This window comes from Phasianus colchicus, chromosome 1 (assembly GCF_987193195.1).
Source record: "Phasianus colchicus chromosome 1, bPhaCol1.hap1.1, whole genome shotgun sequence".
NCBI classification, from domain to species: domain Eukaryota; kingdom Metazoa; phylum Chordata; class Aves; order Galliformes; family Phasianidae; genus Phasianus; species Phasianus colchicus.
The window spans coordinates 65,190,813-65,214,678 of record NC_143436.1 but is presented as its reverse complement, the minus strand read 5'-3'; the positions used below and the strand labels follow the sequence as shown (position 1 = coordinate 65,214,678).

General features: G+C 36.7%; 1 protein-coding gene across 8 annotated transcripts in view; it reads right to left on the bottom strand.

Moving 5' to 3' along the window:
- Positions 1-23,866, bottom strand: part of PLEKHA5 (pleckstrin homology domain containing A5) — a 168,416-nt gene that overhangs the window by 53,116 nt on the left and 91,434 nt on the right. For all 8 annotated transcript variants that reach the window (XM_031597813.2, XM_031597807.2, XM_031597810.2 and 5 more), the window contains exons 4-9: positions 18,038-18,121; positions 16,737-16,857; positions 10,048-10,152; positions 6,678-6,750; positions 2,354-2,454; positions 1,299-1,414 (exon numbers count right to left, since the gene is read on the bottom strand). In XM_031597813.2, the coding sequence (XP_031453673.2) occupies positions 1,299-1,414; positions 2,354-2,454; positions 6,678-6,750; positions 10,048-10,152; positions 16,737-16,857; positions 18,038-18,121 (600 nt within the window). The remainder of the gene's footprint in view (positions 1-1,298; positions 1,415-2,353; positions 2,455-6,677; positions 6,751-10,047; positions 10,153-16,736; positions 16,858-18,037; positions 18,122-23,866) is intronic.

Below are 23,866 nucleotides of genomic sequence, written 5' to 3'. Positions count from 1 at the left end.
CAGCAACAACTTATAAAATTGAGTAAGTTGTTCTATTTTGACAGATGTAATGTGCTCAAACAGAAATTGCAACCTTTTCTTTCTTTGGTACCTATGTCTATGGGTTTTTATTTATTTTTATACTTAAGATTTCTCAGGATTGCTGTCACTCATTTAGCTCCAGCATAACAGGACCAAAGGGAGTGCAGAAGTAAATCAAGTGAGAGCAGCCGTCAGCAACAATTTCTGTGCCATCAATAACAAGGAGCTTTTAAATTTTCTATTGACGAGATTTCCATTACAGATGTCACGAAGCCGGCCCAAGGGACCACAATGAGAGAGAAAACAATTTTTACTGGGCAGATAACAGCAGGTAATACTCAGTTTCTGAGAATGCCTGGCTTCCAGTGATGACTCACTTTTTGTTATCAACACATAGACACATAAAAGATAAGTCTTCTGAATAGGTAAGTATAATTTTAATGACAGCATGATGAGCAGGAACATGCAGATCCATCAGTGGATCTGTTTCATTTGACCAGAAGCTACAAGTGTGAATTTTGTACTTAAGACACGTATAAGACAAAGACTACCACCAGTTAAGATATTATAGAAGAGAAGACTCTGGGGAGACCTCATTGTGGCCTTCCAGTACTTGAAGGGAGTGTATAAATAAACAGGAGGGGGTACGACTGTTTACATGGGTGGATTGTGATAAGACAAGGGGGAATGGTTTTAAACTAAGGCAGAAAAGATTTAGTTTAGATATTAGGAGGAAGTTTTTCACACAGAGGATGGTGACACACTGGAACAGCTTGCCCAACGATGTTGTGGATGCCTCCATCCCTGGAGGCATTCAAGGCCAGGCTGGATGTGGCTCTGGGCAGCCTGGTTTGGTGGTTGGTGACCCTGCACATAGCAGGGGGGTTGAAACTGGATGATCTTTGAGAGCCTTTTCAAACCAAACATTCTATGATTTTATGATGATTCTATTGTGAGAAGGGCACAGTAAATCAAACATGTCTGCATGTGGCACTTGCCATTAATGGTACTTTCTCTGATGCCACAGGCTGAAGGAACTTGTCAGTTTTTTCCTCCTCTAGCCTCTTACACTCTAGGCATCTGTATTCATAACAAATCTGCAAAATTTTATCCAATCTTGTTAAATTAGTAGGAATTCTTTGACAGAAAGAGGCATCACCTCAGACGATTTATGTTCTATTTTAAGTTCTATTTTAAGGTTTGCTCTTCATTTAAATAAGTCAAATTAAACAGGAGAAAAAAGTATACAATTCCACTGTTTTATGAATTTACATTACCTTTTCACCGGCTCTGTCTGCACAAGTGCTGCATCTGTCATGGCTTTCATCCACAACTCCATTTCCTTTCCTGTATCTGTGCAGAAATAATATGTCCTCATGTTTGGATGAGCTGCCTGATTGGAAATGACATGGTCATTGCAATAAAAATATAAGATTCTGTAAAAGAAAAGAGGCAAATTATTTTACTATATACATCCTCCAATTTCTTTTATAATAAAATTTCTGAAAATTATATTATCGGAAAAAATATCTGAAGAAATATTTCAGTGTCATGTTTCTTCTTCGTTGTATTTGTATTTTCAAAATAATGGCCTACAATATTCAGTCATAGCTGCTTCTTCATTAACGCATCTGATGAAAGGCCCTTATAATTATTTATTCTATTAAAAACAATCTCAATTATTCATTAATGTAAATTAATATAGTTAATTAATGTAAATAACACTTTGGCATAGATTTTTTTGCCATCTTGATGATACGGTAAATTTTAGTTTATACTCACCACATAAAATAAAAGATGTGCTGCTTAGCAGGCCAAACGAAGAACCAAAAGGAGCTCATAAAACACAAAAAAGCCAAGAGAGAATACTTAGTAAGTGATTTATATAATAATTAAAGATTAGCTGTGAAACACTCCTAGAAGTGATTCATATTTGTGATTTAATTGATAATAAAACATTATTTTTATTTATATATAAAGATGCACCGTATCTAAATAACTACAAAATTTTTCATTTGTGGGTAAGTTTAGCTGTGGATGCAGTTTACATTTCTAAAACACCCCACAGCATTTAAGAGCAATGAACTAAAAATAAATGACTAGTAATACGTGATATTTATCCATTTTCATACTCTAGTAACCATGTCTGTAGTTAAATCAGACTAAAAATGTGAATCCTCTGCTACCATATTATGTAAAATTCAATCTCAGGAGCTGTTTGTAAATACTTTTTTTTTTTTTTTTTTTGCATAACAACTCAGTAAAATGAGTTCTGATCACTAGGTTGTTGTGTTTTCAGACATAAAATAAAACAAAACATTCATTTTCTTACTTTAAAGGCATATTTCCGGTTAATATGGTCCTCAGGAGAAAGCACAGATATCTGAAAACTAGGTAGAAGTATACTACCTAGTATTCCTTCTTCTTTCTCATCTGTAAATAAATGCTCTTTGATTAGAGAAACAAAGTATTTTGATGCACAATACTCCTATTCAGACACTTAAATGAAAGTCTTTATTAAACAACACATGGCCAGTAACAAGAAGCTTACTGGCTCAGCTGAACATGAGCCAGCAGAGTGCTCATGAAGCCAACAAGGCCAATGGCATCCTGGCTTGTATCAGAAGCCTGGATGTAGCCAGCAGGAGCAGGGAGATAACCGTACCCCTGTACTCAGTCTTGCTGAGGCCACACCTCAAGTACTACGTTCAGTTTTGGGCCTCTCACTACAAGAATGATATTGAGGCCCTGGACTGTGTCCAGAGAAGGGCAGCGAAGTTGGTGAGGGGTCTGGAGCACAGGTCTTATGGGGAATGGCTGAGGGAGCTGGGATTGTTCAGTCTGGAGAAGAGGAGGCTCAGGGAAGATGTTATTGCTCTCTGTAACTACCTAAAAGGACACTCTTGTGAGGTGGGAGTTGGCCTCTTCTCCCATGTAACTAGTGGTAGGACAAGATGGAATGGCCTCAACTTGAGCCAGGGGAGATTCACGTTGGGTATTAGGAAAAATATATTTTCCAAAAGAGTGGTCAGGCGCTGAAAAGGGCTGCCCAGGGAGGATGTTGAGTCACCATCCCTGAACGTGTTCAAGAAACATTTGGATGTGGTACTAAGGAACATGGTTTTGTGGTGGTAGGTGAATGGTTGGACTAGATAATCTTGGAGGTCTTTTCCAACCTGGGTCATCCTATGATTTTGGAAGAAAACACACTGGAGAATCCCAAAGCCAGATCCATTTGTTACGCAGCTATCTATATAGGTTTGTATGATCTTGTAAGTGTGTGGCCCAAAAAACCTGCTCAGCACAATGAAATCAATCTAAGCCATCTGAATATGGCCACTTTTGACATCTTCCTCCAAGATGGACAAGCATAAGAAAACTCTCCTGAAAGTTCTGTAGAAGTTTAAATACACAATCTATCTCAGAAAACACCATGAATAGCTTCACCTGGAGGGTTTTCCTGTGAATCACTGCTTAACTGTATAAGACTTCAAAACTGAAACGGAGAAAGAAATTAAGCCTCTAATTTGGTGGCAGGAGCAATACCTGAAATCTATTGTCTATTCAGTAGATCTGCACATTCTTCTAACCATTCACTGATACTGGGCATATGAAGCTAGGAAATTGTTATAATTTCCCTGAACACTTTACACTCAATTACATTCTATTTGTACAAATAAATACATGTCAGATCATTTGCAAAACAAATGAAAACACCCTTTTCACTGAACCTTGTTTTATATACAATTTAAAGAAAATGACTTGTAAATAATAAATTGACATTTTAATTGGAAGCCACAACCAGCTCTCAAATCCAATTATGCCTTGATAAAGGAATAATTGGATGCAATTCACAAAGTCAATCTTAATTGTATTTCAGACAAAGAACTGCAATTCACATCCTGTATCTTAGAAGATCTTCTGAAAAAACTTCTGTTAGTTGAGGACACTGTCCAATACAAATGTTATGTATCTATGAAATTAAGATGAAAAACTGATATTTCAAGTTGTTTCAAGCAAAGAAAATTAATGCTGTTACAATTAGAAGATTTACAGAAAAATATAACAGCACAGAAGAACTGTGGATTCAAATGTGGATTTGAAGATCTTGTCTTGGTTTTCATCTACTCACTAAATTCTGAAAAGCTGCATCTTTCACTGAAATTATTGATAAAGGAAAAGTTCTATCCAAATATACTAGCATTACATGAGATGTTAGATTTTAAAATTATGCTGTCTTAGATAGCTTTTTAACTGAAGAACTTAGTATAAAACCATTTTGATTAAGAGATAAAAATGAAATGCATGGAGTAGATTTACTTTCAGGTACTCAACTGTCTACTCATATTCATGCCTGAAATCAGGCTCCTCCCTCAAAACATTTTCTCTACACACACACAAAGGAATTCTGCTGGTTTTTTTCCCTGTTCCAGAACATGTGGCAAAGTTGGGGCTTCCCACTTTATTTGGACCACTTTTGGGGGGGAAATATTTTCTTCTGCTGTTAGACTACACTTAAACTTGTTTATTACCATGTCACACTCAACAGTGTCACATAAAAGCATTAAGCATTTTTGTTCCACTGAACAGCAATGTATCTGGAAGACTCCGGTCTTTGCTAAAACATACTGCTACATTCCATTTCCGGATTTTTAAAATCTGTTTCCCATCAAAACAGCTTTTATCTACACGTTATACTGTCCCAAACACATCTTTACTTGCCATGCTGTGCATGAATAATTCAAGAAAAAAAATAGCAGATTCTGTTCAGTTCAAAGGTCTTTTATTTGTTGCAACAATAGCCTTCTGATATGAGAGCAAGCAGTCTTTTATCCTCCAGTGAAACAGCAAAACAACATTCTCTAAGCTCTAGAAAAGTACAGTGAAATCATTTTTCATCTACAAATTAAATCTAAGCATTAGCTGCTAATACTGTAACACAATCATAAAACTTCAGTAAGATTTACTAACATACCAAAAAAAACCAAACCAACAACAAACCAGTAACTACAATCAGGCAACCAGAAATCCTGTTTGGAGTGTAGGAGCACTCATGTCCTTTCTATTTTGTCAGTATCTTAGAGACTGTTAATAAAAGAACTTATAAGCACAGGGTCTAAGTGTCTATTCTTTTGTTTTAATATTCGTAGCTATTTTGAATACTTTTAAGACTCACTATGTATCAGTTTAGCGAGTTTGTAAGCTTTAACTGCTTTCTAGTAAGTGTGATAGCTAAAGTTAGTTATCTCTCTAAACAATTTAGACTGCTTGTATTTCAGCTTATGTGGTACATTAGAATGTAGAAAAGGAAACAGATTATAGAGCTGCTTGGATTTACTTTATTTATATTTGAGATTTTTTCAATCTTTGATTTGCAGTACTTTAAATCAATTTAATCTGTTCACCACAAGTGGCAAAGCAGCTCTTTAGAATCTTTGGAAGAGAAAGCTTGGGGACTTGTTTAAAATCAAAAAGTTCCATAAGAAAGCACAGGGTACTTAATGACCACTCGGTTAAATGCAGCGTAATTGAAGCACAATTGATGCCTTTTCGACTGAAATTACAGCTTAATTTTGACTCCACAACACCAACATATACTTTTTGGTTAAAGAAACAAAGGCCTAATGATTATATTTCAGTAATTCAGAATTTGTTAACTAAAACGGTCACACAGAACAAGCTTTTATATTTCATGACCTATTAGTCTTGTTTAGCACAGAAACATGCTGCACTTAATGGAACAGCATTTTAATTTCATCAGTCACTGCTTTCAGGGTTATTAGCATCAACACTACTTACTACTAATTCAAAAGTCTCCTCATAAGCTGAAAATCTCTCTCATCCTCCACAAGGCTGCAGATGGCCTTTATTGTTCATTTTCCCCCATTTTGTCAAGCTTTACAGTCCTCTTTGCTCTCAGCCTCCTTTAAACTATTATCAGTGTACACCTAATTTCAGAACTGAATGCATTTTCATATGCACGAGACCAATTTATTTATCCTCTCAGGAGAACTATAGTTAATAATCTGTAATGATGAAAAAACCAATTTTCTAACATACATATGCTCAGACTCAAATTGTAACCAGCTAACTTTTCCTGTAAAATACATTGATGTAGCTACTTAAAGGTACTAATTGATTTCTACTTTGTTCCAAATACAGTAGAGACTTCTACTCATGTGGAACTTGACAAAATTTCACTTTGTAAGTATTCATGAACACTGATCAGATTCCCAAAAGGCAAATATATCCTCTATATCATTCCAAAGGCAAAGTTTTGGCCCCTCTCCACTATTCCTTTCATATCCCCATTTCAGTTAATTAATTTGCATGATAAATCAGATTTAACTTGGCATATTTACATCCTAACAACAGAAGTAGTGAGAAAACTAAAACTCATAATGTGAACATATTAAAAAAGTGGTTGTGAATGGGTTTGCCCTTTGAGCATTCCTGACAGGCAGGAAGCAATTATGTGAAATTGCTAATTAAGAAAGGAAAAGATAAAAGTAACAGGCCTGGATATTGGCAGCTATACAACTATTTGATCCATTAAGTCAAGTAGCAGCTTCTTTTTTCCTATATTTGAGTAGTATGTCAAAATCTATCTGCTTGCAATAGAATTGGCAGGCAAGCCTTTCCTGAATGGAACTTACCCCTGTAATAGAAGAGGCACAGATCTGAGAGCACAAACCACCGCTTCTTCCACAACTTCATTCCAGTACTGTCCTGTATTAATAAAAGCAATCACATAAGTAAACAGTAAACAGTTCACAAAGTAAACTGGGTACCACAAAACTGGGGTGGTGTGTTGTTCATTTTCTTAGCTAAGTCTTATTTTGACGTCTCACTGCAGAACTGACCCTGCAAATCATAACAATCACGCCAGGGAGCCTTGTGTTAACATAAGAGAATGGATGAAATGAGAGCCCATTATCTCAGAGTACTAGCGACCACAATCTACACTAAAGAATAGATCTAAACTTTTTATTTTATTTTTAAGTGCATGAGTAATTATAGTACTTAAAAAGCCATCCTTTGTTTTCTGAAACCATCTAGTAAACTTCATCTTCTACTACTATTCATTCACTATCTAGAGCAAATTTCTTTCCAACGAAGTTTATTCCTAAAGCAATTTCATTTTTGTTTATGTTTATAATCCATTTATACCACAACTCAGAATGAAAGAGTGTCACTACTGCAGTGTAAATAAGCTAAAGCACTGCAGCATGCACACACATCCTAGCAGAATTAGATTTAATAAATATGCTAATCTGCTCCAAGAAGGAAGGTACGTGTGAATTATCAATATTCTTTTAGTGAATAGGTTTTATGACAACCAAGAAGGATTCAATAATGAAATCCAGAACTTTGCCTATACTCAATAAATTGTTGGCATTATTTTTAGCCTCTTATTTCAAACTCTGCCCTGTTTTTGGGGTGGGAGAAGAAAATGAAAGATGGAAAAGAAAGGTTAAAGTAAGCATTAGCTATGCAACATTATACAGAAAAAGTTAAAAAATAATCCTTTACTACAAACATTTCCATAGATAGAATAACTAAACGTTTTATAGCCTATTTCTTCTAAGGAGTTCAGAGTGATTTAACAAACACTAATGAACTCTGGAAGCACTGTCCATAGCAGTCAGCTCCTATTTCACAGCTGGAAAGGCAGACACAAAGCGGGCAGACTGGCTTCCTCCCCTCAATGACAAGGTCACTAACTCAGCAGTGGATTAGAACACAGGAACTCTAGCCCTAAGGACACTTAGCCATATAAATCAAGCCTATGATTTGAAAATTCCCAAACTTCTTCAGTATAAGGGATTACCTCAAGCCCTCAGATGGACTTGCTAAAGAAGCTGTTACACAACATCAGACTACTTCCATCACTCAAAAACACCAATAGGTCTCTACATGGACACATGCATAATTCTCCCAAAAATGATCAATTCCAGGAATGATCTTTCTACTTTCCTTAATCATAGCAGAAGAATATACAGAATGAATATGTGGTTCCCATATTTTGATTTTTTTTTCTACTTAAGAGCAAATCCCTTCTGTATCAGTAATTTACAAACTATTTTTTCCCCTCATTATTATGATCATGTCATAATTAGTAGAAGAATTACAAAAATTGGCATTATATTCAATGAGACAGCACACATCCTGAATCAAACAAAACTTACTGTTCTCTGTGAGTACATAGCTATGCTAAGAAAGTTATTATATTACCAATAGAAGTCAGCAGAGATTTTTACTGTAAATTTTTGAGACTGTAGATTTTTGAACACAATATCTATTACTGAAACTCACAAGTAAATTATCTTTCAATTAACAACAGAGAAACATATAGCAACCATCTATTACAAAACACAGTCAAACATCTCAGCATTTAAACCATGCTACATACAAATCCTGTCCAATGGTATGCATCTAGACAATGAAGTGGACAGAATGTTGGCTGAAATGCTGTCCCAGTTGGCAGTCATCAGCAGCTGGTGAGGCCAGTTACTATTGAGGTACACCAGGAATTTACACCATGGCCAACACTTTTTAACTTCTTCATTAACGACCTAGACACTGGAACAAATTGCACACGCAGCAAGTTTGCAGATGGTAAAACTGTGCAGAGTGGCTGATATACCAGATGGTTTTGCTGCCATTCAGTGGGACCTCAGCAGGCAAGAAAATTGGGCAGAGAAGAATCTCATGAAGTTCAACACTGGAAAATGCAAAGCCCTGCATCTGGTGAGGAATAACAGTAGGCAACATCACACACTGGGACTGATCAGCTGCAAATGAGCTCTGCAGAGATAGCTGGTGGGGTCCTGGTGGACAATAAGCTGATCATGAGCCAGCAAGGCACCCTCGTGGCAAAGGAGGACAACAGCATCCTGGACAGCATTAGCAGTGGTGTCAGGATGTACAGGGAGGACACTCTCTCTACTCAGCAGTCCTGATGCTTATCTGCAGCACTGGGTCTAGAGATGTGGACATACTGGCATACAGCAAAGAGCCTCAAAGATCATTATGGGATTCAGGCAGCCTTTGTGAGAAGAGGTTGAGAAACCAGAGCTGGTTAAGTCTAAAGAAAAGGCAGTTTAGAAGGAATTTTATCAGTACCTGATGGGTGAATACAGAGAAGACAGAGCCAAACTCTTCTCAGTGGTGCCCAGTGACAGGACAAGAGGCAGTGGGCACAAATTTAAAGCAGTGAAATTCCATTTGAGCAAAGCTTATTTATTTATTTAACTTACTGTGACAGTGACCAAACGCTGGTACAGACTGCCCAGATAGGTTCTGCTTAGTCTCCACCTATGGAGATTAAAAACCTGACTGGACACAGCTCTTGGAAACTGGCAATAACTGACTCTTCTTGAACAGGGGAAGTTGCAGCAGACCATCAAGAGGTCACTTCAATCTTAACAACTCTGTGATATTAAACTATCTTTTTCATTAGGAAAATACTACACTGAAATTGACTCTATAATAGTAACACAGAGCACAGACACCATAAGAGTATCTGAACAAGGAGAAAATCTACACCTAACGTATACTTACTACTAAAAAACTCTGCTACTATAAAAGTTTCTATCTGTTTAGTAGTAGATTTTTAAAATTGACTCATCAACAGCATCCAGGAAGCTACCTGGGTCATTCTATTCTATCAGGGACAGTAAATGATAAAGTATATTCAAAATTACATATACAGAGTGCCTCGGCAGAGTTTAAATGCCAAATTCTGAATGGGTCCTTAGTGGATTTAAAAAACATATACCAAATATGACTGAGTTGGTTTTGTTGTCTCTTGCAGTGCAAGAAGAATGCAAATGGTCTGGTATTGCTGACTAGAAAATCTACAGTAGGTTGGGTATGCTGCCACTAAATAGAAAAGATCAAATGCATCAAATTAGTTTACTTCCAAATGATTGGCTTTTGTACATAATACACCTCATAAAAAAAAAAACAAAAAAAAAACAACAACAAAAAAACCCACTCCAAAGATAAGAAGGGGAAGAATACCTGTTTGTAGAGCCAGCCACGTCTGACAACTGGTGCATTAGGATTTCTCTTTATCGAGTTTGATCTCTTTCCAAAATTATGAACCTTCTTTGATGATCGTGATGTCTAAATTAAATTGAACAGGTTAAAGAAACATCATATCAATATCTGTAGAAAAAAACATAATGCATTTTCATGTTTTTTTTTCCCTAAATCTTTTCCTTACACATCTCTCTGGAGGACTGCAGAACATAAATTGTATTCCTTTTATAGATACATAATCACAATGTAATCACAATGGTTCTGCTGGCTTCAGCAATTTTTTTTTTTTTTCCTTTGCAGAAAATTCAGACAAAACCGAAGACAAATACTTACAGATTTTATTTATTTATTTAAAAAGAAAAAACAAATACCTATCTGATCTACCTATCTGATCAGGCAGGTAGCAAATCTATCAAGGTGTAGCTTTAGTTCCTTCTAACAGAACTACTGCAATTACAAAAAATTACATCACCTGGACAAGAAAATTCTAATCTTTCCTGCTTCTAACAAGGACTTAATGAATGAAACATAATCAGATTTCAACAGGACATATTTTTCAAAGGCTTTTCTTGAGTCTCCCACTTTCCTAAAGCACGCAGCAACTTTCTAAAAATTCCTTTTTCTCCTGTAAGAACCTTCTCTCTATAAACCTCTTGGATGGTTTGAATATGCAGTATTTTACCTGCTTGCACTAAGGTCTACTTTGAGTCTTTTGTCCCGAATGTCCAGTGCTTATTTCTATAGTTGCTCACACCTTTTATATCCTTACAGCTATGCAGTGATCATAGATGATTTCTTGCTTCTTTTACTTGAGAAAACAAAACAAATTGGAAAAGGCAAAAAGAAATATGCAATGCTTGGCCAATTCAGATTTCATTCTTTTCAGTCTACATTTAGAAAGTTTGCTCTACAACTAAATAAACTGAATGTTTATTTTTTAATTTCCATAAGATTGGTGTCTTAAAGACCCTGCAATGAGATACAGCAAAGCACACCATTTTGCAGAAGGAAAGCTCAGATAAGTTTTCTATGTCGTGTGCTTGGCTCGGCTCGAATCCCACTATTTTAATTTAGACAGTAGAACCCTGTGCTTCAGCTTCCCCATCTCTACTGCCGAGACTGATCATAAGGTTATGCAAAATTCCTAAATGAGAGGCTCAAATGGAAAAACTAAACACAGACTCAATTTTTGTTGAAAATTAGAGTATGAGGTTTCTCTATGAAAATTCAACATGCCTCAACCAATTGCATGGTTATTTATACATATGTTAGAGAGAATTCCACAGTGAGTTAAAAATCAAACTGAAAGCTGCAATTAAGAACAATGTGCAGCTTTTGTCAACGATGCCATTTACTGACGGATACAATATAGCTTAGTCTAAAAAGAATGACATTACAAAAACTATGCGTATTTGTCTGAAGCCTACAACACAATGAAACAAGGTCATATTGTGTTTCTTTTTTTGAAGAATCAGGAGGGAATATAAGAAATCAAAGTACTTTTAATTTCCCTTGTAGACAGAGGAATTTAATTCAGTTCTGTTTGGAAAGCAAGACAGAGTAAGCAACTGAAGTCCTAATTCAAAATGAAAGTAAAATCTTTCATATTTTCATCTGGAAAATTCTACCAGTGCAAAATGGACAAAGGTTTTTAAGTACACAAGAAAAGTGCAACATGCAGGTATAAAAAAAGAAAATACAGGGAATCCTTAACAATTCAGAGCACATTATATAAAGTATATCTACACCACAGAATCTTAACATATCCTGAGTCGGAGGGGATGCACAAGGATCAACGAGTCCAACTCCTGGCTCCCAGGTTTGGGACTGTGCCTGCTGTCCTGGGCAGCCTGTTCCATGCCCACTGATGCAGAACCTGTCCCTTTTATGTCCTCCTTATGTTGTGGTGGCCAAACCTGCACTCGGTGCTCGAGATGAGACCGCAGAGTGCAGAGCAGAGCAGGACAACCGCCTCCCCTGCCTGGTGCTGGACATGATGCACCCCAGGGCACAGTTGGCCCTTTTGGCTGACAGGGCACTCTGCTGACTCATGTCCAATTTGTCACCAGAAAGAACCCCCAGATCCCTTTCTGCAGGGTGCTGTCCTGCCTCTCATCTCCCAGTCCATTTATACACCCATACAGACATCTAAGTTAACCTGTATGGCTACTATATTGCCATATTACACAAAAGCAGTGCCAAGCAGAAGCAATTTGTAATGCTCATACATCTTGAACATTTAGAAGCTCTTAAGAGATTGAAACTTCCTATGCTTGTTACATGGCTAACACATTAAGGATGCTTCTGAAAACAAAATAAGCCTTTCAAGTCTACTAGCAAATTCAGATAATTTAAATAGATTTCTCTTAGGTAAGTCTGACTAAAAAAAATTACAAAAAACAAATTTATTTCAATTTCACTGAGCTCTGAGCAAAGATTTAGTGGGTTAATTATACATCTTAGCAGCTGTGAATACAAATGTCCATTAATTAAATAGAGCATTTGATTTCTAACTTTAGCAAATACAGAGAATCACTTTTGGTGATTTGTGATTATTTTACCATTTATTTCATAATGAGAATATCTGTTCATAATTTCTAAGTCTCAAAGACAATGATTATTTTAGGATATTTAAATATTGTAGGTATTCATATAAACTAATTATCAGTTTTCAAGCTTCTTAGGCCATCTCCTCCTCCTTTTACATCTGGCATTCCTGTCCATCCCACATTCCCTTCACACACAAACCTGACATAACAAGAAAAACAGGAATAAAAGAAATAATCAAGAATTAGAAGGATTAAAATACTTTTCACCCACAACACTGTAAGTAGAGGACATATTGCATAGCTCCAGCTTCTGGACAAAGCAAAAAGAAAGAATAGTAATGAATGACAGCTCTAACTACTGACCACTTGGTGGAAGCTGTAGAAGGCAACAGAATTAACAAACTTAGTCACATTTTGTATAATTAGATCAATTCTGAGGAACGATCCCAGAAACTGTGACGTCTCTAAAATCAGAACCTATGGGGCTCTGCACACTGCCAGTACTGAGAAAGAAGCCGAGAAATCCAATCAGTGATATTTACTCTTCCCCCATTGTGAAGAAAACAAACACCAGAAAAGTCTTGAACTTTGGGCAACAGCTCATTCAGTAGCTGGGGCTGCATTCCTAATGACTGTTTCAGCTGATCTTCTCTGAACATAGCTGCTGGTGGACACCAAATTTACGTGAGTCTTCTTCCCCAGTTTCAGAAGTGCTAACTGTACCTAAAAAATGCTCTTCAACTAACATAAAAAATGATCAATGCTAAACTTATTTAAAAACAAGGCTCAAGAAACTTCCGAATGTAAATTCAAAAGAAAAGGATACTACATTTTTGTAGTTTTCAACTTCTGTCTAAAAATATATTTCTAGTGTTTAAGGCTTAAATTATCCTCCAGACCACAAGCCCTGCCTTCTGTATTTTGCAGGCAATTTTGGTGCCTTCCAATATTGCAGTCTTCCATGAACTGAGCGGTTTTCTGCCTCAGCACTTTAGCTTGGATTAGGAGGTTGCTCTTGAAAATAATCTCCCAACCATTCTCCCTTACTGTGTTTTAGTTTGCTTACTAGAGCAAACTCTATTTATTTTGGATAAGACTAAAATGTAAAATGCATAAGGACTAGCCTGAAGATAAACCACAAAAGCACAGTACAGACGTTTGGTCCTAAGCTCCAGCACTGCCCTGCACGTCGCTCCTGTTTACTGTGCTGTTTGCTAATGTGGATGCATCTCATGACTATTTCTGGTTAAACTGAATCCCGATCAGACATGCACTGATGTACTGAAACTACTTATTTAAAGCTGGACTGCCTTGAGGACTCTATGAAATATATATAAACTGATACACATATAAACAATTTGACACATCCTAGCTGTAATAGAAACTTCATTCCACTCACAGTGAGAAAATTGCTAGCGTGGTTCTGCAGATAATCAGGGCAAGGGAGATGAAATGTGGAGAGGGGCTAGTAACATGCCTTACCTTATTTACATATGAAAAAACTGAGCCCCAAAATTCATTTCAGAGCATATAACTATACTGGTCTACGTAGCAATGTTAGCACTTAAAAAAAGACGACTTCACTTTAAAAGGAAAGGTAGAAATATATACGTCTCTAGCAGCCATAAGCCTGTGTAGATCTTTTCCACAGCCACGGGTCTGTTGGTTTCAAATTTAGAGATACAGTCCAAGTCAACAAGGAAGAAGTAGCACTTCTACTACTCTGCCCAGGATTGGAGTGTAATCTTTGACTACCAGGCTTTATCTAGTGGGAAAGAAAGAGCAGGAATAAGACTTTTATCAGAGACTGATTTTTGTCTCACGCCATTCAAACCTCTGAACAGCAACAGACTTCAGAAGTCTTTCTGCTGTCATAAAGAAACTCATCCAAGTGTCATGCCTATTCTGGATCAATAAACATTCATGAAAGGGAGTACATACTTCTACACCACTCAACTACCTGAAATTTTAGTTGTAGTATAAACTTGACCTCCATTCCTCATTATCTTCCAATATTCAGTACAATCATGAGTTATCTTTGAAAATAGGAATACCTAAAAATAGTAGGTATGGACTGTTCTGTGACTTAATTCCTCACTAATATTTTACTCCTCCTATAGCACTGCAATAGACAGAGCCTCTACATATTATATTCAAATGTTGATAAGACAGCTAAGAATTTTACTCTGTATTGTAGGGAGATGTGAAAAATAAAAACATAAAAGAAAATTAGTTGTTGCATCTAGATTCAAACAGGAGGGAATTTCCATTTAGTTGTCTTTAAAAGCAATTTAAACCATTAGCCTTAAAGAACCACCAGAAAAGGTTGACTAAATGTTAGCTGTGGAACAGTTACAAATTATTTATATTCTGAAAGCAAAGCTTTTAAAATGGTGTTACAGTAATTCAGATAAGATTACATGTGAAAACTGATGTACAGTAATTGCACATAGAGGCACATGAATCATTAATATTTTAAATGCATTTAACAATTAGAAAAAATAGACAAGAGGAATGAAGAGTAGCACAGAAGTCTTTCTTCAAAAAATAGGAGTTTCCAAAGGAAGTTTAAGTATCATTAATGAAAGAATGTAAAGAAATTACAATAATTGGCCCATAGCAATCTCAATTTCTTGAACACAGTGAAACACACAGGCCAGAGAGCATTTTAAACTATCCTTTTGAAAGGGGACTATGAAAATAAGTTTGTAAAACATGCTCCTAAACTGGAATTAGCTCCTTACATTTACTCTAAAAGCACTTCCTAGCTGGCTCTGTTGTAATTCATTTTCTGTGTAACTATTACTACAATCTATAACACTATTACAATTCTAACAGCCCTTTCTGCTTTTTAATCTGGCTTTCCTGCATGTATAGAAATATGACTGTACAGAATTTGAGATTAGGAGTTTGGTTTCTGTTTATAACTTAACAGCAGCAACAGCAGATTTTTCCCCAGCAACAGTAGATTAAAGCATAGTTTGAAAGCTAGAGGCTTCTACTCATTAAATAACAGTTTTCTAATGTCTTATAGACATGCAGAATCCTTGACTTACATTTAAAACAACAACAGCAAAAAAGGTGTTTCAAAAATGCACTTCAAGAAATCTTCTAATGTTCCTTTTCTACCAAATGGAAAACAACTTATTTCAATTCTTTCAAATTAAGAAATCTGTTCAGTTAAAAACACATTACATTATTTTCTCTTATAAGATGGATAAATCTGCCAAAAAGCATTTCTCAGCATTAGGGTTTTCCATAAATATATGTTATTTTCCCCCTTGTTTTAAATGATTGCTTGGTAGAAGAAGTTAGAGGGCTTGTGCCTGTCATCACTGATCACAGCTGTGAACTTGGTGATGAAACTTAATGAAATGATTAATTCTGTAGCAAGTGCATTTTCCTTTCATGAAAGCTCATTAAAAAAAAAAAAAAAAAAAGTGGAAAAAATGCATACAATAACTTTGTTGGATAAAGCCATTGAGATTAAAATAAATATAATTGAACCCATCCTCTGGATAAACATTTGGACATTGACCTTAACCTTCTGAGCAGCTGGTTAAATAGGGGAGGTGGGACACAAATTAAGGTAGTTTAGGAATCTCCAGGATTTCTCCCTGAAATTTTTCTCAGGATACCAGGATTTCTGGTTCAATGTCAGCAAATCATGACATCTGCCCTTTTATTTTACCACGGTATCACCTTCCATCCCTTTAGTAACCACATCATTTACAATTAGACTTCTTTGTATTTTACCAAAAGAAATTTAGTCAATTGTTTGTGTATCCAGCAATTTTCATAACAATGCTTCCAACCAGACATCTGAGCAGTTACTCAAGATTGCTCATTCACACTTATTTGATTAGAAAGATTAAATTCTGTAAATAATGTGTATGCAAGTCATATGATCTGAGATATCTGATGAAATTTGCAACTTCTGTGATAATTTGTTTCAAACACCTCAGTTACCGAATTAAACATAATAGGAACTGAGTGCCCTAAAAAAGATAGTATGCTTCATTTCTCTTTTTAAATGGAATACTAACATTACACTGCCTAGTACTTTGTGATATAACTGAATCATTTTAATTTTAACTTAATTTGGACATAGAGACTTACTCTGCCCACAGGGCTCATTGGATGAGCAGCATAATCTGATGTCAGATTATAGTTAGTTGCTTCACATATCACGCTTACAGGTCTCTCCTTCTTTTCTTCAGACGTCATTGCTGCAGCAGTCCTGAAAATAGAATATGTAATAGCACTAGAACATGCTGTGTATGCACACTGCTATTAAAAAGCACCCCCAGACGTAGCCTAATACAAGCTGCGTCCTACTTTTTCAATTTAAAAGCAGTTCACACTTCCATTGTAAAGTTACCTGCACTGTGTTTTAATCTTAAATCTGTCACAGATGAATTTAAGATGTTTAAAATAGGATTTCTTTATTAGCTTATGCTATTGGTGGGAAGGAAAAACACTTTGATATAGAAATAGGAAGAAATGCTCTTCAAAGCCACATATGGCTTTGCCTCACTTCACAGAATCATAGAATGGTTTGGGTTGGAAGAGACCTTAAAGCCCATTCAGTTTCAAAACCTCTGCCATGGGCAGGGCTGCAATCCACCAGATCAAGTTGCTCAGGGCCGCATCCAACTTGGCCTTGAATGCCTCCACAGATGGGGGTATCCACAAGCTTTTTGGGCAGCCGTTCCAGTGCCTCACCACCCCGAGTTAATGACACAGACTAAATCTCTTTCATAATACACACATTTATGCAATTTCACATTCTGTAGTTCTGACAGTTGACACTTTAGTCACAGTGTAACAGGTCTTGCAGCAGTGGTGGTAAATAGGACACCTAACACCCGGCTACATTTAGCATCTTGAAGTCAGGTATGACTACCATGCATACCATCTCACCTTTGCATTTTGTTGTGTAAACTACAAAATTAATGCAAAGATAGCAATTACATGCTATTACCCAGTGACTGGGGAAAGGACTCAACAGGCCAAGAAAATAACCAATAGAAGAAAAACTACTGGATAAAATAAGGTAAATTAAACACGCTTGATTGTGCCTATAGGATTCAAAAATGGAATCCTTGTTGGAAGTTTACTGGATTACTACATAATAAATACATTGTTTGCTAATACTATAGAATATCTGAAGTGACAAATGGAAATCCACACAGTTAAACAGAGTGCATTTCTACTGTATAACCAAGTTGTGTTATGGCTTTTATCTATAAAAAAAAAAAATAGTATCAAGTATTTAATATTACTTTCAATTAATTTAAACAAATGAAATCATATACACGGTAATTTGACTTGGAAAAAAATAAACATGACAATTAGCAATCATGGAAGCTTATTTAAGTGTTAGAAAGTTTTAAAACACGTATTTTGTAGCCACTTACTGTTCATTCACAACAAAAATACAGTTGTCCTGCGATGGCTGTCCCGTTACTGGATGTTTGCAGGTTACTTTTCGTTCATTATGACTGTAGAGGTGAAATAAGGAAGAACTCTTAGGCATACATTTTTTAGTTTTCCAACTCAGCCATATAAAGCCGCTACGTCAAGTAAATCAAAACAGTGCAAATGAAGTCACTCATTTAAAATCTTCAGATAATGCAGATTAATATTCAGTGATTGGAACAAAGATGTGTCATGCCCAAGATCTGCTTTTAGTCACTGACTCTAACCCAGCAACACTGCTCCACTGCACCTCCTAGCACCAGGGAGCTTGTTGGCATTGGCCTTTGCTCTCATCAGCACGCACCAAACCCGGTCTCTTGTTCTCCTGAGCTGCAGCTGTTGCGAGATCACAGCAGCTCCAAGAACATGAAAGAAATTGCCGAAATTTAATGGCTCTCAGCTGCTGCCACTCACCAAGGAAATGTTTTGACTTGAGCCATCCAGCTCAAGAGGGGACAGGAGCAAAGGGGAGAAGCGGTCCTGCTGTAACTGCCTGCAAGACATGCCAATCGGATGACTTTTATATGCTGGTCCTGCTGCAGAATGGGGCTTCCCTGCAAGTTTCAAGGCCTCGCAAGCCCCAGCTATGTCACGAGCAAGCATGCATGAAAATGCAGAGCTGCCAGCTGGCAGAGCAATCAGCCTAGGATGGCATGAGAAGTCAAGGCCTGAACCGCAACAATCCCTGGGAACAGCATTCCTCAGATGTAGGGGTGGAGCAGGGCAGGTGTGCTCATGAAATCTTCAGTGATTAAAAAGCACAGAAGTTGAAATCAGACTAGGAAAGGACAATGAGCGCAGAATGAAGGTGTATTAATCAGGTATACTCAAGTTATTTGAAAACAAACTTACCTCACTTACATTTTTAACACTTTATATAATCAAAACAATATTTACTACAAAGAGTGAAACACCAGTAACTGAAAGCAGCTGTAAATAATGAAAAACAATAATTCCCTTTAAAATATTTACTTTTGCAAAGAATACAGGATACAAGCCGTAGGACCTTACACATTACTATGACTTTTTTACCCCAAGTTCAGCCTTAAAAATATCTGTAGACAGAGAACAAACCTGGATGAAAAAAGTGTGCTTTAGTTGCAAGACAGCTGAAGAGGCACAAAAGGACAGGAGCTCTAAATGCCACATTTTCCCTAGCAGCTCCTTCTTTTACTGCCTGTTTGCCTAACCTTTTCGGCTTTCACAACTATGAAGCACAACTCATCTTGCAAATGTTATGCACTCTACTCTTCCTGCTTCTTAAAACAACAGAGACTTCACAAGGCTATCTTAATATTCCCCAGGCTCTTGAACATTCCTTTTGTTCATAATCATTTTGCAGCTTTGGAGCATAACTTAATTACAAGTTATCTCCATTCAAAAAAAACATAAAATATTCACACTTGTTCCATGAACAACAGATAGTTGGATAAATATGCATAAACCTAAGGTGCAAGATTAGAAACATAACCCCCTTCTTTGAACTGTCTGCCTGCCCATGCTGAAATTAAGTGGAATTTTATAAACCTACGAATACCTAAATGGATAGACACGTTATAGAGCATAGCTAATGAGCTAACAAACTCTGGTAAGTAATCTTTATTTTTTCAGTAAATTCAGCAGAATTCTCAGTTCAGCTTCCAAAGAAGCTGCTGTTACAGAAGCTCATGTATTACAGTAAGGGGAACAGAGGGAGACCACAGGAGTATGTTTGTACCACTCGTTATTGCCATGATCCCACAACTTTAAAATGAAAATGACCCACATTGAAGAGAACTCAAAAATATTCCCAAGAAATGAACTGGGTTTTCTTAAATTCTTTTCTTTTGACTTCCAAAATCTTAATTTTCATTCACTCAGATATTTCAGAAACTCATACCAAACAGAAAATAAATGGAGATGAGCTAGCTCTCTGTAAGTTTTGCAAAAATCATGTCTGTGTTAATCCCTGACAGCTAGCTATGTGTTGAAATCCAGTACTGCACAAAGAAGTGGATCAAGACTTCTGCTCAAGTACCAACAGTACCAACAGGTCTGCTGCAGAGGTGTCATATCCCAGGTGCTGTGGGAGTGCACCTGGCACATGCTGACACAGGAACAGGCAGGATTCAACAATCCCATGGGCAGGTCATGCAAAGCCAGGAGGGAAAACAGATAAAAGGAGGAAAAGAATAAAGAGAGGATACAAAAACAGAAATCTATTTAGCAATGTTTTTTTTTTTTTTCCTAGTCTCGAAGTAACACAATGTTTTTGGACAAAATATGGTTTTCTGTATTGCCCAAACTGATTTTGGACAAATAGAAATGTAGCTGACATTACATATGAACAAAAGGCAAGAGAAAACATAAAACATGAAACAATGAGGTATAAAATTCCTTACAGCATTTTAAAGATCCTTATAGTCACTTCTCTATAGGTGAGACAAAGTCAGAAAAATCTTTTCTTTCTCTTCTGCTGAGATGGAAGTGAAATCTCATTAGTGAACACTGGAATTCAGCTTGAACAGAAGTGTGATTACTTTAATATGTCTTACTGGATGAACAGACTTTAAACAATTCAATTTAAAACTTGTTCATTACTCATCAGAAATGTTGCATTTTTGGCATTCACTTAGCAGATATTTTGACAAGACTTCTCAAATTACTGGTGTAAAATATAGAGTATCTTGGTAATTGTTGTCATAACCCTCCTACCTAACAGTAGTTTAAGGCGTTTGTTTTAAACTAAATCTTGCAGACTACAGAAAGTTTCATTAAAAGCCACCATTCAATATTCACAGTCTTTACCACATTCACTTAGACAGTTGTCCAAGAAATTTCATGCTGGGCCTACACCCAAGCTGCGTATCTTGTCAATGGTTCACAGGGGAAACAAAGCAAAAATATTTTCTTTTACTGCAAATTTTATTTTCCATTTTATGCAAACTCCACTCTGCAATTTAGAATTTCAACTCTGCATATATTTGTGTTGTGATTTACTTAAATAAAGGCAGCCAGAAGACAGCGTGTTAACTTTCTGCTGATGCAGGGATACAACCTCCAAGTTGTATATGGATATAACACTCTCTGCTTCTTTTTTTCTCAGAACTGCTAAGGCTGGAAGAGACCTGTGTGTTGACCTGCTCAAGGAAAGCCACACAGAGCAGGCTGCTCAGGATGAATTCCAGGAGGCTTCTGAAGATCTCCACGGAGGGTAATTCCACAAGTCTCCAATCAATTTCTGGTAACAACATGTGTTGAGAGAGTGGTGTAACTATATACACAAACAGCTGTGCTTATACCAAAGGATTTGACTGACCTTTACTATTTCAGCAACCACAGTCAGTTCGTATTAATGGCCTGCTAAACACCATAAATTCCCTGTATATTTTATTAGTATTCACGAGCAAATTCTCAAGATTCAATATTACCCATTAAAGTTTGCCACTGAGAAGCATTAAACTCCAGAAATGGACGCTGTTGACTAAGATCACAGAATGGTTTGGCTTGGAAGGGACCTTAAAGCTCATCTAGTTCTAAGCCCCCTGATGTAGGCAGGGCTGCCACCCAGCAGCTCAGGCTGCCCAGGGATGGCCATCCAACCTGGCCTTGAACGTCTCCATAGATGGGGCACCCACAGCTTCTATGGGCAGCTGTGCCACTACCTCACCACTCTCTGAACAAAAAATTTTTACTCTCTCAGAAAGGAAACAGTAGTTTGGTGTCTGGGTTATGCTGGGACTCCGAGGAAGTGCGCCCCTTGTTGGAACACTACGGCATTCCCTGGAGCAGATACATTTCTTCACTGAATGAAGATGATGTGACAGAGAAGCAAGGTAAGTCACAGGTCTCGCACGCATCAAGATAATGCTCTGTTCTTGATTCCAGTAGTGGCCTTGACAGTGGCCAGCTGTAAAACCATTTGAAATAAAGCAACCAACCAACCAAAAAAAAGAAAAAAAAATCCCAACTGTACTGAAATAGCTGAAAATGGAACATGTCTCTGAACAAGCTATCTCAGTGCAAGACAACTGAACAGGAAAATCTGACCTCCTTTTCTTTGGAGTTTATTATATTCTTCCAAAATCATTTATCTGAACAACTGCAGGCTTTAGCAGGTAGCTCAGCTTTGGCACTTGGGCAAACCCTTAGAGAAAAAGAATTTATCTTGTTCAGGTTAGATGACCACAAACTTGAATTTGACTCATATTATTCACCTTCTTGCTTCACTCTTTCTTTCATCTTTCTATTACTCGAGACACTCTCTTCAAGAAGATAGAATACAGACACAAGACCATTTTACTTATTTTCACCAATGCTAAACATGTTTAAAAAATCTTGGTTAATCTACTCAGTAAATGTACAGTTAACAGCAATCTTTTTGATGGCCAAAAGTGATAAAAGGACTACTGAAAAAGCCCTCAGGTAGATCATTTAAATACATTATCCTATCCGTAGATAGAAAAATAATGTACAACTCCAGGGACAGCACTTTCCAACAGTTTGTTTTAGTTTTGCCTTGTTTTACAGAATTGCTGACCCAAAAATGCTGTGTACCAATAGCACTGTGAGATCAGCAAGTAGAAAATTGGATCCAGTTTTGTCATTTTGAAATTGTTTTTATCTGTAAAAGTATCAAGGGTTTTTGTTTGTTTGTTTGTATAGGCAATCAACTCAGTTGATAGCAATAGAAATAGAAAAAAATATGTAATGCAGCTGGTACAGGAAGGTCTATGCAATTGAATTGAAGAGTTAGACAGTCTTTCCTCTGAAACAGAGCAATTCACTCTGAAGTGGCAAGGAAGATTGAAGTACAAAGTTGAGGACACTCAGATTGGGGTCTCTCCATTGTATGATTTGGTTGAGTTCCCTATCCTCTCATGAAAATGGAGCAGGGGCCAGAACTCTCAAAAATACATCTGGTTTTCTCCCACTGAAATTAAAGCTAGATACCACTTCAAAGCTTCTCTCATGCCCTTTCTCTGTATACTTTATTTATATGGTCCTAAAGTTTAAGGCCTTCTCATTTAGTCATTCTCAATGTGACCATCAAAGCAAAGGCTGAGTTTTACTTCACTGAAAGAATACAAACAAAACCACAAACCAGGACATAACTTCCAACAAACCTCTTCATCTTTAATTCAGAGAGACTGTTTCTTTTGATAAAACTGAAGAACACATTTCAGAAGATCGGCATAACAGATATCTGCCTCCTAACATGTTTTCTAAGCCTTAGGTAAGATTTTCAGTCTGATGACCTAATCCATAGGCAATCTCTTTATATCACAAATTTACTCAGAGTACATAGAGATAGTTCATAAGAGAGGCAAATATATACATTTTTCATGTTTCATAACAAAATACTTTAAAGCTATGAATAAAGCAAAAAATCACAAAAGCAATGAAGTTCTCCTCTCTAAATTAATGTTAATTTTTTTTCACTGACATTTGAAGGTAAGATTAAACTGGAAACATACATGGGATGAGTCTAGCCCAGCTTTACTCAACTTATGTGAAGCATTTCATTATTAAATTATGGAAAAATAGTAACAAAAAAATTACATCAGCAATTTTTATGTTGTCTGCTTGCTTTCTAAGATAAGAATGCCTCATTTCTAATTGAAATAAATGCAGTAACTTACAATTATCTAACAAGAAGTTGTCTGGATTTGGAAAAAAACATTAAGTAAATGCAGTCCCTACAAAAAAGTTAGCAAGAACGTGGTCTGTGGTTGCACAAACTCTTATTTTACTCAATCAGCAATGCCACATTGTACAGTAAATAGCAC